At 47.4% G+C, this 15,033-nt stretch overlaps 1 protein-coding gene and 1 pseudogene across 1 annotated transcript; both read left to right on the forward strand.

The window, feature by feature from the left end:
* The first annotated feature begins 6 nt into the window (after window positions 1–6).
* LOC129715954 (zinc finger protein 135-like) lies at window positions 7–1,831 on the forward strand (annotated as a pseudogene).
* A 7,011-nt stretch (window positions 1,832–8,842) lies between these two features.
* LOC129715955 (uncharacterized) lies at window positions 8,843–12,952 on the forward strand. The gene is made up of 2 exons (XM_055665841.1): window positions 8,843–12,430; window positions 12,814–12,952. The coding sequence occupies exons 1-2, from the start codon at window positions 8,843–8,845 to the stop codon at window positions 12,835–12,837; spliced, it is 3,612 nt and encodes a 1,203-aa protein (XP_055521816.1). The 3' UTR covers window positions 12,838–12,952.
* Window positions 12,953–15,033: the final 2,081 nt, after the last annotated feature.

Raw genomic sequence — 15,033 nt, forward strand, 5'->3', positions numbered from 1 at the left:
CCCCCCCCATCTGCCCGGTGTGCGGGCTGAGCTTCGAGGGGCTGTGCTTCGATGGAGGACCACATGGCGGGGCACAACAAGGAGAAGCGTTGTGAGTGCGACGTGTGTGGCAAGGCCTGTCAGAGCCCGAGCAAGCTGGAGGCCCACCGGCGGGTGCACACGGGAGAACGCCCCTTCAACTGCTCGGACTGCGGCAAGAGCTTCATGACGGTGATGGTCCTGAAGGCCCACTGGCGGGTACACACGGGCGAGAAGCCCTATGACTGCTCCACCTGCGGGAAGAGCTTTACCCAGTTGTCAGGGCTGCGGCAGCACCGGCGGGTGCACAGCAGTGAGCGGCCCTTCACCTGCCCCGACTGCGGCAAAGACTTCAAGACGTCCACGTACCTGAAGGTGCACAGGCGCGTGCACACCGGGGAACGGCCCTACACCTGCGGCGACTGTGGCAAGGGCTTCACCAGGTCCAGCAAACTGCTGAAGCACAAGCGCACCCACACCGGCGAGCTCCCCTACACCTGCGCCCAGTGCGGCAAGGGCTTCACCCAGTCCAACCACCTGCTGATGCACCAGCGCACCCACACCGGCCGAGCGCCCCTACATCTGCGCCCAGTGCGGCAAGGGCTTCACCCGCTCCGACATCCTGCTGAAGCACCAGCGCACCCACACCGGCGAGCGCCCCTACACCTGTGCCCAGTGCGGCAAGGGCTTCACCCAATACAGCACCCTGTTGCAGCACCAACATACCCACACCGGCGAGCGCCCCTACACCTGTGCCCAGTGCGGCAAAGGCTTCACCACCTCCACCAGACTGCTGATACACCAGCGCACCCACACCGGCGAGCGTCCCTACACCTGTGCCCAGTGCGGCAAGGGCTTCACCACCTCCACCAACCTGCTGATGCACCAGCGCACCCACACTGGCGAGCGCCCCTACACCTGTGCCCAGTGCGGCAAGGGCTTCACCTACTCCAGCAACCTGTTGAAGCACCAGCGCACCCACACCGGCGAGCGTCCCTACACCTGCGCCCAGTGTGGCAAGGGCTTCACCCACTCCAGCAGCCTGCTGGTGCACCAGCGCACCCACACCGGCGAGCGCCCCTACACCTGTGCCCAGTGTGGCAAGGGCTTCACCCAGTCCAACAACCTGCTGAGGCACCAGCGCACCCACACCGGCGAGCGCCCCTACACCTGCACCCAGTGCGGCAAGGGCTTCAACGACTCCAGCAGCCTGCTGGAACACCAGCGCACCCACACCCGCGTGCGCCCCTATACCTGCGCCCAGTGCGGCAAGGGCTTCACCCGCTCCACCTTTCTGCTGTCCCACCAGCGAGTGCACGCCGGCGACCGTCGCGTCTCCACACATGCTGCCTGACCCGCTGAGTTACTCCAGCACTCTGAAACGTCACCTATCTGTTCCATACAGCCCAATGACATGAACACAAAATTCTCCAATTTGAGGAGACTCCCCTCATCCAAATGAAATCCTGAAGTCTGTCCCGACCCCAACTCTATTTTCCAGCTTCCTCCTCCCCCCCCGACTCCACGAGTCCATAGAATGGTCCAGACCCGACACGTCGCCTGGCCATTCCCCTCCAAAGTGCCGGTAGAACTCAGCAGGTCAGCCATCCGTGGTGGGGAACGGATGGAGAAGTGTTCCTAATATAAGCCCTCCTTGGCCCTGTCGAGGAGCAGACAAGCAACAGCACCAGCATCTTCTCATTCATACTGTACCCAAGTGAAAATGCAAAAGTGAGCCAAGCTGCACACAGCTGACTGCTCACAGTACCAGCTGGCTTCCACTGGCTCAAACAATTAAAAGCATTTGAAAGTGGCTTTTTTAAAAGAAAGTTTTTTATTTATTTATTTTTTTATTTTATTAGAAGTAAGTACAGTCATATGGCACCAAAGTGCCTAATATATATTTTCATAATACATTTTATGTACAACTTCTTTTTTTTTTGTTACATTGAAAAAAATTAGAATAAGAAAAATAAGTTAGATAGTAAAGGATAGAAAGATGTGAAATATATAGTGTGTGAAGAAAGAAAACGAGTAAATGAAGAAAGTTGAGAAAGAGAAAATAGAAAAAAGAAAATAAAATAAAAAAAAGGAGATCATTATTTATAATCTTGACCAACCCTCGTCCAGTCCTGAAACAGTTATTTTTTACAATTGTGTTGCACCATATGATTCCAAAAAAACGACGAATGGAGACCAACTCGTTATGAATTGGTCCGATTTATCATTAGGAGGAACTGCATTTCCTCAAGATGAGCGGTGTCCAACATACTTGCAATCCACATTTTAAGCGTTGGTATTGATGTACACTTCCAAAATTTAAGTATTAATTGTTTTGCCATTATTAAACCATAGTTAAAGAATAGATTTTGAGATGTGTTCAATTTATTCCCATCTTCCATTACGCCAAATATAATCATTTCATTATTAGGTTCCATTCTTGTCTTGAATAATTTTGTAAATATTTCAAAAAATATCATTCCAAAATCTATAAAGTTTTATGCAGGAAACTAAGGAGTGTGTTATAGTTGCCTTTTGGGCTAGACATTTATCACAAGTGGCGGATATATTTGGATAAAATTTGTTCAATCTTGTTTTTGAATAATATAATCTATGTACAATTTTAAATTGAATTAGATTATGTCTTACATTAATTGAACATTTGTGAATATATATCGTATTTTTCCCATGTAACCTTCGTGATTTTTATCATTAGTTCCCGTTCCCACTCTTCTCTAAGTACCTCTGTCGATGGTAGGTCTATATTTAGAATACTATTATATAAATATGATATTAATTTTTGTGAGGCAGCTTCAATATTCATTGCTTCTTCCAATACTTCAGAGGTTATTTTTTGATATTCTTGTATATATTTTTTCATGAAATCGCAAATCTGAAGATATTTAAAATATTGGTTGTTTTTCAATTTAAATTTTAATTGTAATTGTTGGAATGATAGTAGGTTTCCCATTTCGTACATATCTTCGATGGCAAGAATAAACCGATGGCAAGAATTTTAACTAATAACATGTTATCTCAAAAATTTAAACTATCAAGGGGTAATAGGCAGGGATGTGCATTATCACCCCTGCTATTTGCCCTTATGATAGAACCCCTGGCTGAAAGTATAAGAATTCATCCGAATATTCAGGGCTATAATACCAGGGACTCAAAGAATAAAATCTCATTATATGCAGACGATAAACTTTTATGTATTACAAAGTCACAAACGAGCATACCAAATTGATTAAACTTAATAGAGGAATTTGGGTCTTTTTCTGGATATAGAATAAACTGGAATAAAAGTGAAATCATGACTAAAACCTCAAGAACCTACACACTTATTGAAGTTCCCCTTTAAAATCGCAACAGAAAAATTTAAAATATTTGGGTATTCAGATTACTAGAAAATATAAAGCATTATTCAACGCTAATTTCATACCTTTATTAAATAAACTTAATACGCTGATTAAATTTTGGAAAACACTTCCCTTATCACTATTAGGTAGAATAAATGCAATAAAAATGATCTTCCTACCACAATTACTATACCTATTTCAGTCTATATCGGTATATATACCAAAATATTTAAAAAAAAATTAGACTCTAATATTGCTAATTATATTTGGGACAATAGATCACATAGAATCACAAAAAAACACTTATGTAAACCAAAAGAGGTCGGGGGACTTTCACTTCCGAATTTTATGTATTACATAGAAACATAGAAATTAGGTGCAGGAGTAGGCCATTCGGCCCTTCGAGCCTGCACCGCCATTCAATATGATCATGGCTGATCATCCAACTCGGTATCCCGTACCTGCCTTCTCTCCATACCCTCTGATCCCCTTAGCCACAAGGGCCACATCTAACTCCCTCTTAAATATAGCCAATGAACTGGTCTCAACTACCCTCTGTGGCAGAGAGTTCCAGAGATTCACCACTCTCTGTGTGAAAAATGTTCTTCTCATCTCGGGCAGTGCATTACTTCTCATTACTGGGCAGTGCATATTAAGAATATGATTTATTGGTTGGATAGTTGTACCCAACAGAGAATGGATAAAAATGGAGAAGGAGGATTGCCATCCTTGTAATATAGGAACGATCCTCTTCTCCCCCAAAAAACTGAATAACACAATATATAAGAAGAACCCAATTATATATGGTACAATAAGAATTTGGAAACAAATAAAATTATCTTTAAAATTAAGAAATCTATCATTGTTAATGCCAATAGCGAATAACCCTTTATTTAAACCGTCTCTTATTGATAAGACATATAGCCAATGGGAAAGTCTTGGAATTAGGATCGGGGATATGTAAAAGAAAGTCTTGACGCATTTGTGCCTTGCCTAACAAATGAAGCACGTTTTTCCTGACCTGACTGTTCTTCGGAATTCATGTTGTGTTATCAATAATGAAAGAAAATGCCAACCTTCTCAGGAAATGATGATGATGGCGGGACTGACATATGTTGAAAGAATGGGTCGACTGGGTTTGTATTCAATGGAATTCAGAAGGATGAGCGAGTATCTTATAGAATCGTATAAAATTAGTGAGGGATTGGACAGGGTAGATGCAGGAAACATGTTCCCCATGTTGGGGGAGTCCAGAACTGTTGAGGTCCATTTCTTAAAACAGTCAACTCACAATAAGTTAGATCAACCAACACAAGCTTTACTGATCATTTAGCCGGCGAGAGTGCCAGGTGATACAAAGTCAAGTATGCAACACATACTTAACACTCCTGGGCCATCACTCTAATGAACAAAGATATACAGCATCTTTTTTATAGTATTTTGGAAACGTAGTCACATGTCTATACATAGTTGGAGCAATGATGTCTAACACATCAATCCCAGAGTATACCCATTCAAAGCATTCTTGACACTGACATAATACTCCTCATGCTATGGTTATTTTGATCACAAACTTTAGTTACAAACCCCCAAACAACAGGAACTTAGTCAAAGGTCTATCATCTGCAGTACCTTCTTAAACAATGTTTAAGGATCTGTATCAATTACCCACAGAAGTTCCTGGTTACAGAGACCCAACTCCAAAGGAAACACATCTTCTCTCAAGGCTTCTGTTGACAGAAGCCAGCACCTTCTCAGGAAACACATCCTCTCCCACTGCTGTCAATATTTTTTGATTGGGCACAACAGGAAGCAGCTTGGATGCAGTTTGAATGCTGGCCTCCAATTTCACCCAGCTCATCTACAGCACAGAATTACAAAGTTTCAGAACCCAAAACCCAAAGAAGTCAAATTAATCTTTACTTAATAAAACAACTTACGTTACAATTAATTATATAACTAGGATATTATCAGAAACTGGGGCCACCATTTAAGAATAACGGGCAGGTTGTATAGGACTGAGATGAGGAAAAACTTTTTCACCCAGAGAGTTGTGAATCTGTGGAATTCCCTGCCACAGAAGACAGTGGAGGCCAATTCACTGGATGTTTTCAAGAGAGTTAGTTCAATCCATATTTACTGTCACATGCACCAATTAAGGTACAGTGATATTTGAATTACCATACAGCCATATTAATTAAAAAGGAACAAGATTATCTGAATGGTGGCCGATTAGGAAAAGGGCTCTTTGCCAGGTTGTAACCTGTGTGGAGACTCCTGCTCAATAAAACGTACGTTTAAAGCAACCCTGGTGCCTGGTCGATTATTGTCGAAACAACCGATGTGAGAGAGAAACGTGAATCAACATTTGGTGTCAGAAGTGGGATGTTAACCAGCGACTGATCGAGCCGGCGAGTGAATCCACTGGGCGACGGGATCGATGTGAAGGGTGCGCAGCCAAGTGAGTAGATTTAGTTAAATCTCCTCTTGGTCCTTCCTTGTATCCCGGCGTAGCAGGGTAATTCGCTGACTTGCGTCAGTTGGTGGGACGACATCCGAACATTCCGGTTGTGGGCACGGGGATAGGGCCGTCTCGAGGATTATCCTAGTCTGATCGAGCGGATAAAACACCCCGTAGAGGGGGACCGTAGACGGTATATAAGAGGAGTGCACTGTGTATAGGAAGTTAACTAGGAAAGAGTTAACAAGTGTTGAGTGTTAACCGAGACCAAGGTACCCCCATATCTCACAGAAAGTCCACTTTAAAGTGGCCGAGTGAGATACGGAGGAACCAAGGGCTCTAGGTTAACCCTGAAAGAGTTAGCAAGTATTGAGTGTTAACCGAGACCAAGGTACCCCCATATCTCACAGAAAGTCCACTTTAAAGTGGCCGAGTGAGATACGACGGAACCAAGGACTCACGGTTAACCCTGAAATTTTGTTGTGATATTTGTGTAATAAAGTTAACTAGTATTGACACGTTAACTGAGACCAAGGTACCCCCATATCTCACAGAAAGTCCACTTTAAAGTGGCCGAGTGAGATACGGAGGAACCAAGGGCTCTAGGTTAACCCTGAAAGAGTTAGCAAGTATTGAGTGTTAGCCGAGACCAAAGTACCTCCGTATCTCACAGAAAGTCCGCCTTAGACTGGTTGTTAAGAGAGGAAATCCTCCACGCGAAGGTCAGGAATTGAAGTGACCGAGTGAGATACGGTGGAACCAAGGACTCGCGGTTAACCCTGAAATATTGTGTGTAATAGTATAAGTTTAAAAATGGGTAATGGTATGGACACCAGTTGTCACCCAGACCGGCCATCACATCAGCTATGTTTCTTGCATCCAGAAATGGAGGAGACCTTTAGGCGTATGTCGGGAGGACTCATTCATAAACTGGGGAAGGATGAATGGCCTGAAGGGGGTTCCAAGGATATGAGTGTGTTATCCAGAGCCCAAAGTGTAATATGGAGAACGGATAAAAAAAAATATATAAAAAGGCCATTCAGTTGTGGATCGATCATTATAACAAAGAAAAGGCACGGTCTTTAACGGCCAGTTGGCAGAGTAATGCCTTGAAACTAGGAATACCCCTGACCGAGGGGGGTCAGGAGAAGTCAGTGACAGTATTAAAACAGGAATGTAGGCATGCTAAGGAAAGTAAGGATCGTCAGGAGAGAGAGAGAGAAAATATGGCCAAGGTAGATAAAGACTTACGTAAGTCGATGGCTGGCATAGATTTGGGAGGTGATGACGAGGAGGAGGTAGAGGATTATCCTTGGGGAGTCCGTGGAGCACCCCCGTTGAACCAGCCTGCCCCCGTTGACAGTCCTGTGTCCGCTGCTCCAAATCCTGCTACCCGATCCAAGATTAAAACTCGCTCTTCCCAGATACCAGTTTCCAAATCTCCCGTACCCTCGCTGAACCCCAGAAGACGGTCCCATTCAGGGGAGACCACCAGGACGACAGTTGTCCCTAGTGTCCCTAGTGCCCCCCCCCCGCAGGCCGACCCCCTCCATACTCACCTGGTGCCCCACAATCCACTGACTCCGTGGGAGGCAGAACTAAACTGAACCCCCGGAACAAAAACAAAAAGAATATGGCACAGCGGCGAACACAATCCCCCTCCAGCTCCACCTTTTCAACCTCCGACGATAATAACGAATGGGAGAGCGAAGGGGACACGGCATCTGAAGACAGAGACGAGAGAAGGGAGGAAGAGGCTAGAAGGGCTAGGAAGAAGAAGCACTACCCACGCGCAAGACAAATGCCAATGAGAACAGTCCCGAATCCCGCAGCTGCCGGAGTGGCCGTTGTAGCAGGAGGGCCCCCTGCGACCATCCAGGTGTATGCTCCGTGGAAACCAAACGATATGTTGATAATCCTGAATGGGGCACCAGACAAAGTCAAGTGCCCAGGACGATTTGTCGAGTTCATCGGCAACATGTTGGACGCCTACCAAGCCGTCTCTTTAGACGCCTGGAGTCTGGTCAGACAATCCCTGAATCGAACGCAGTGGGGCAAGTTCCTCGCCCAGCTGGGGTACAATAACCACGCTGCTATGGAAGCCGTGCACCCGGGAGTTGCCGGAGATGAACAGCGGAAGACCCTACTCCTGGCGGCCCTCGAAGCGACCCTGAGAAAACCTATTGACTTGCCCAAGGTACTGGATCAGAAACCCAAGCGAAATGAGGACCCCGAGGACTTCTTGGAAAGATTTAAGGATGTGTATGGCTCGCATGCTGGGGACCAGAACTTTAACACCGGTCAGCAATCTCCCCAGTTCTGTGCTACACTAATGCTCTGCTTGCCCGACGGCGTCGGTACCAGCGTTAAGACTAATAATCTAAATTGGACCGGCATGACCACCCCTGATATGTGCCGCGCCGTATGTGCATTATGGAAGAGAGGAGAAGCTGGGGATCCACCAGCAAAGGTAAAGACGGAATATGTTATCACCCGAGAGCAGCCGCCAAAACCCAAAGGACCTCCGCACGCGGAGACTCGAGGATACCAGAAGGAGCACCAGTCCTGCGTTCCGGTATGGATGGATAGCCAGCACAATACGTACCCTTTCCTTTGGGGACATCCGAACGGACCTAATGCCTCCCCGTACGGGCCACCATATGCACCCCGCGGAGGGAACAACCAGCGGCCATCTGGAGGAATAGGATGGGGACCAAGAAAACCCCTGATTTGTTGGGAATGTGGAGGCAAAGGTCACGTACGCCGAGATTGTCCAAGCGATAATCAGCAAGGAGAAAGACGAGGAAGTGAGAGAGGACACCCAAACCAGGGACAATACGGACAGCCTGGACAGCAAGGCCAACAAGGACCCCGAGGAGGGTACCCAGGTCCCTCTCCCTCCTTCCAAGGAATACACCAAAACCCCTTTGAAAATTGACCACCAAAGATGCTGTCGATATCCCCCACAAGGAGGAATGACAGTATCCCGGAGCCACACCTGAAGATGACAGTTAATAACGAATCACACTCCTTCCTTGTTGATACCGGAGCAACTGTTTCATCAGTACAATGTTCCTTAGCCCTCCAGACTACTGGACAGCATGAAATGTTACAAGGCTTTGATGGAATTCCACACCCTTATCCCCTAACTGTACCAGTGCCTGTCCAATATGAAGGAATCCGCATTATGCACCAATTTGTGGTGACTAACAATCTGGACATTAATGTTTTGGGACGAGACCTACTTTGTCGACTACAGCTTCTGCTTGTATGTCAGCCGCATTCCATAGAGGTTGAACACGCTCCACATCGACAGTGCTATCAGCATCGAACACCCCAATGGTGGAGCCTGGACTTGGAGGACCAAGTCACACTTGCATATGATGCGAGTGGATCCAACTCGGAACTGGAGCAATTCTTTGGGCCCCATGAGGGCAGTCAGTGGACCATCACCGAGTTGGCTACCGTAACCGGTCGGGAAGGAGAAGCGTTGGCCGTGTCGATATCTATGTCCAACTGGAGGCAAAGTCCTGGCATCGCACCTCATCTTACGCTAAAAGTATACTTTCCATATACCGCCAAAGACCTCGGACCAATGGTTTTTCAGGCCTTGAAGGGATCAGATGAAAATACCCAAGGCCCCCAGCAAGTTACCTCCGACCTGTCCATTACCTATTCACCCACCCGACCTACTCAGGAGGGTACCTTGAGACACCATAAGGGCCGAGATATTGTGGAATTTACTGATCCGGAAGTATGGGCGGATGATCAGACTCAAGTAGGACTTACAAATGTTGAACCAGTCCTAGTGAAGGTCAAGCCCGGTGTAGCCATGCCATCTATACAACAATATCCCTTGAAAGTCCAGGCCGTACCCTGTATCGATGTGTTACCCAAAGGACTATTGAAGCAAGGTATCTTGATCACCTGCCAGTCCTGCTGCAACACACCAATTCTCGCAGTCCCAAAACCAGGAAAACCGAATCAGTATCGTCTAGTCCAGGACCTGCGGGCCATCAATGCCATAGTACAACCATTACATGCTCTTGTTCCTAACCCAGCACATATTCTTGCTACCATCCCGGCTAAAGCAACAGTCTTTGGATCGGTGGATCTCCAACATGCCTTTTTCTCGATTCCTTTACATCCGGACTGTCAGTACCTGTTCGCATTCACCTATAATGGACAACAGTACACATGGACCAGATTGCCACAGGGCTTTGTAAACTCACCGACCCTATTTTCTCGTTGTCTGCAGCAGCAATTACAAAACCTGCAGTTACCTGAGGGGTCTGCATTGATCCAGTACGTCGATGACCTTTTAGTGGCCAGTGAAACGGAGGAGCAGAATAGGGAAGCTATAATTTTGTTGTTGAACTTTGTAGAGACATTGGGGTACGTTGTGTCCCCCTCCAAAGTACATGTTGGACAAAAGGAGGTGAAATTCCTCGGAGTCATAATCTCGGCAGAAGGCCGTCGGTTGGACGAGAGCCGCACAGACCCCATTTACAGAACAGCCCCCCCCACGTCAGCCAGGGGAATGCGACAGTGGCTGGGAATGATCAACTACTGCCGTCAGTGGATTCCGAATGTGGCCCTGGACATAAAGCACCTGACCCCTTACACCAGTGAGGAAAGTACCTTTGTATTGTCAGGTGAAGCCTTGACAGCGTTCAATAATCTAAGAGAGGCCCTGCAGAAGGCTCCTGCGCTGGGGCGACCCCTGTATGATAGACCTTTTCAGCTCTATTGTACCGTCCTGGGTGAATGTGCCACTGCGGTTTTGACCCAGCTGCATGGGGATAAGCACCGACCAGTGGCGTATTATTCATCCAAGTTGGACCCTGTGGCACTGGGGTATCCCCATTGTACACAGGTTTTAACAGCGGTATACAATAGTCTTCAGTCGGCCGCCAACCTGACTCTCCAGCAGGACATTACCGTATATTCCTCCCACTCTGTGACCGCCCTACTGGGACAACTCCAGACCCAGCATTTGACCTCAGCCAGACAAAATAAATATGAGATCTACCTGTTGAATAATCCCAAGCTACAGTTCCGGCACTGCACCACTATCAACCCTGCTGCGTTTCTCTGCTCTCCTCCTGATCTCCTCGCTCCATGCGACCATAACTGCTTGGAGGCTATTCTCGCGGATACCAGTCCGCGCCCTGACCTTAGCGATCAACCTCTAGCCTCTCCAGATTTGATCCTCTATACTGATGGAAGTTCGTCCATCAACGAGCAGGGACGCCGACTGTCAGGCTTTGCGGTAGTTAAGCAAGATGGAATCTTGCTGGATTGTGGCAGTTTTGACCCTCCGTTTTCAGCTCAGCAGGCTGAGTTGTTTGCCCTCACCCGAGCGTGTGTTCTCGCGGAGGGGCGCTCCGTCAATATTTACACCGACTCCCGATACGCATTTGGAGTCGTTCACGATTTCGGACAGTTATGGAAAAACAGGGGATTCCTTACCTTGACGGGCCATAAGATTTCCAATCAGATCCTGGTCTCTGACCTGTTGAATGCTATCCTCCTGCCCTCTGCGGTAGCTGTAATCAAATGTGCGGCCCACACGACAGGAGATTCCCCAGTCCAAATCGGTAACAGGTTGGCTGACGATGCGGCTAAGTGTGCTTCACGCGGTAGATTTAAAGTGGTGGGTAGTATGATGAGGCAGGTGAAAAGCCTTTATATGGGCTCGTCTGAATCTGAGAAACCTATGCCAACCATAAATGATGTATTGCTCTTACAGGGGGACGCCTCTGCTAATGTTATAATGGAATGGGAGCAGCTGGGCTGTCGGAAGGCTGACTCTGGATTGTGGCTCACCCCGGCCGGACAGACCTGTATGACAGACCAGTTAGCGACCTGGGTCATTGATTGCCTACATTTAGCCACTCACTGTGGGGCCACCTTGCTAGTAGACGCTCTCTTACAGGCATGGTGGCATCCTCGACTTAAGGTTTTGGCAGCCCAAACTAGTGCACGGTGCCTCACCTGTGCTACACACAACCCTGGTAAAGGAGTTGTCTGCCAGACGGGTCGTACTCCATTACCTACTGCTCCGTTTGAAACCTTGCAGATGGATTTTATTGATTTGCCTAAGTGTCAGTGTTATAAACATGTACTTGTTATTGTTGATGTGTTTTCTAGGTGGATTGAAGCCTTTCCAACCACTGATTGCACTGCCTCTACGGTGGTGTCTATTTTATTACGGCAGGTTGTTCCTCGTTTCGGGGTTCCAAACACCATCAGTTCGGATAACGGCCCTCACTTCATTGCCGCTATCAATAAAGAATTGTACCGACAGCTGGGCGTAACCCAGCGGCTGCATTGTGCTTATCGCCCACAAGCTGCAGGAATGGTGGAACGCTTGAACCAGACCCTGAAGACCAAGCTTGCCAAGCTGGTGGACCAATCAGGCTCCACCTGGGTTAAAATGTTGCCTGTTGCTTTGTTCCAGATCAGAGTCCTTCCAGCAGGGAAGACAAGGTTGTCTCCTGCAGAGATCATCTATGGCCGACCTCTGCGCACCCCTTGGACAGACATTATCCCGGCCACAATGACGTTGCATCACATGACGGAGGAGATGGTCTCTTACGTCCTTGCCCTTACAAGGGCCCTGCGTGAGATTCATGGGGAGGTCAAGGCCGCTTATGTGGGCGACATAGAATTTCCCGTTAATGGACGGATCACCCCGGGTTCTTATGTGTTGATTAAGAATTGGGTTCGTAAGGACACCCTTTCTCCTCGATGGTTGGGCCCCTTCCAGGTTCTCCTCACCACCCCCACCGCGGTAAAGGTAGAAGGACGATCGGCATGGGTGCATTTGCACCATTGCAAAGTGGTTGGTGACACCAAGCAAAGGGGGGAGGTTGAGGTCAGGGAGGGGGATCCAGTCCACGGAAAGCAGGGCACAAATTAATTTTGCCATGAAATTGCACGTTCTTTTTTTTTCCTCCCTTGTCTTCACAGATACGAAATAAATCGCTGAGATGAGGGTCTTCGTGGCATTAATATGTGTGGCGACCACTGCAGGGTTAATCGGTTTCGGCTGGAAATGGACAAAGACTGAATACGGACGGAACAAACGAGGAAAGAGAGGGGAACGAGAAAACTCCAATTTATTCATCCAGGCACACAACGAGCTATTCGGGAAGGGGCAGGTGGTTTGTTATCCACAAATGACATCAGTTACCTCCCTGTTTACCCCATCCCCTGCATGGGGCAGAACTGAACGACTGGTGAAGTGCCAGGAAAAAAAAAACGGTCCCTGTTAAACCCGTCAGCATCAACTATGATAGGCTTCTCGCTCCACCGGCCAACTGCTTACCGCTCCCTAAGAACAATAACCACTCCTACGACATTTGCTACAATGGATCTAGGACGGCGTCAAGAGCACCGGCTAGGCCATGTAACTTCACCACCAATAATGACAACAGGCAATATGAAAATTGTTTTAGTAACCAAGGACACGGGTGTATAGTCATAAATGTTAAAAATAACCTCACTTGCGCTCTGCAAGGGCCCGTTCACGGCTCCACATGTAACCTTACCTATAATGGAGTCCAATGTCAGGTGTCTAAGGACTGTATCCCCGTAAATGCTGGATTTCAGTTGTTGTGTGGATGGGCCAACGGGACCCATCTGACAGTAGGATCCCATCACCTGCCAATCCCTAGTTATAGCAATGGGATCAGTGAAGCGTGGAGGGACTGGTCTGGAGGGGGAGGTCATTAATACCCGAAGGGGCTGTAATGGATCATTATATACGGAGGAAGGATATTACTTTTTCTTTAATGGGAAAGGAACCAATGTCCTAAAACCCCCTTTCCCCAAGAACGTGGCAGTTGGAGCATTGGTGCCAACCACGGTACCTTGTCCCGAGCAATGGACTAAACCCATGGCTCGGGTTCGTCGAAGGACAGTGTCGGCCGAGTTTTGCGCGCAATGGAGAAATCCAGGGGTTAGGGGAGCTACCTACGGACATGCCATTGGATGGGGATTATTAAGCATGCTAACCATGGGAGGAGTGGGTGGAGGTGAAGCAGCCAAAAACCGAAATTACCTTGTTTGTGGCCTGACAATTCTGGGCAATGCAACAACTGGAGCCTTGGAGGCAGTAAAAACCCAGATGGCCGAAATGAGGATGTTTTCCCTACAAAATAGATATGCGCTCGATTACTTGGCTAGAGAAGGGGGGACCTGTACCGTCATAAAAGGGAAATGTATGATGGGGGTTCAAGACCGGACTAGCAACATCACACAACACCAGAAAGAGATTACCACCTTTTTGGATGGAATAAATGAAAACCAGGGATGGGGGAATTGGGGATTAGGGGGAGTATACAACTGGATCATCAGCATTGCCATCTATGCTGCTATAGTAGTTACTTGCTTATTTGTGGGGATTGCTATTGTAAAGGGTATCATAGCCCGATTAATGGTGGCTTTATTGGGTTTGGGGACCACCCCCGAGGAAACTAAAAATTCTGTACGAATGATGATCTTACAGCGTGAGCAGGAGAGACTGTTACCATTCCCCAACGACAGCAAAAACGATGAAGTGAGTGAGGAAGGAGAATTAGGGGACAAAGGTCAGACGGTCCAAGAAGCCTTGGCCAGGGAACTAAAAGGTTACGAGATTCGGCGAATGGGACTTTTAAATGGACTATGAGTGTTGCCATAAGAATGGCAAAAGGGGGGAATGATGAATAGAAATTCTGAATCAATGTTATAAGATTGTTCTGAAAGACAAAATGGTTGGCCAGGTAGACTGAAACAAAGGACATAAGATGGCTGCTGACCAGACTTGCTGGAACAGGCTGTTAGGAGGGAATACACAATGTCTTGCAGTTACTGTGTAGTCATGAATAAAGGATCACAGGCCCAGTCTGACAAGATTAAGGAATACACAACCTCCCCCCCCTAGCCAGAAAGACTAAGGGATGTACTGGTCTGAGATTATGTGTGGTTCCTCTATCATCCCCTTATATGTACATACTTGGTTTCCTGTATTCTTCCAACGTGTTGGTTCTTTGATCGGGGGAATGTGGGAGGTGCTAAACGGTGGCATTAACATATAAAGAGCCTTGCAATTAAGAGCAGGCAGCTTGTCTCTTTGCCAGGTTGTAACCTGTGTGGAGACTCCTGCTCAATACACGTACGTTTAAAGCAACCCCGGTGCCTGGTCGA

This window comes from Leucoraja erinacea, unplaced genomic scaffold (genome assembly GCF_028641065.1).
Source record: "Leucoraja erinacea ecotype New England unplaced genomic scaffold, Leri_hhj_1 Leri_1545S, whole genome shotgun sequence".
Taxonomy (NCBI): domain Eukaryota; kingdom Metazoa; phylum Chordata; class Chondrichthyes; order Rajiformes; family Rajidae; genus Leucoraja; species Leucoraja erinaceus.

Bases quoted from the DNA above. Each gene is read 5' to 3' on its own strand.
- LOC129715955 (XM_055665841.1), top strand. From the start codon at position 8,843: ATGACAGTTAATAACGAATCACACTCCTTCCTTGTTGATACCGGAGCA. The intron at 12,431-12,813 runs GTCTCTTACGTC...TTGTCTTCACAG, and splicing joins ATCACATGACGGAGGAGATG to ATACGAAATAAATCGCTGAG.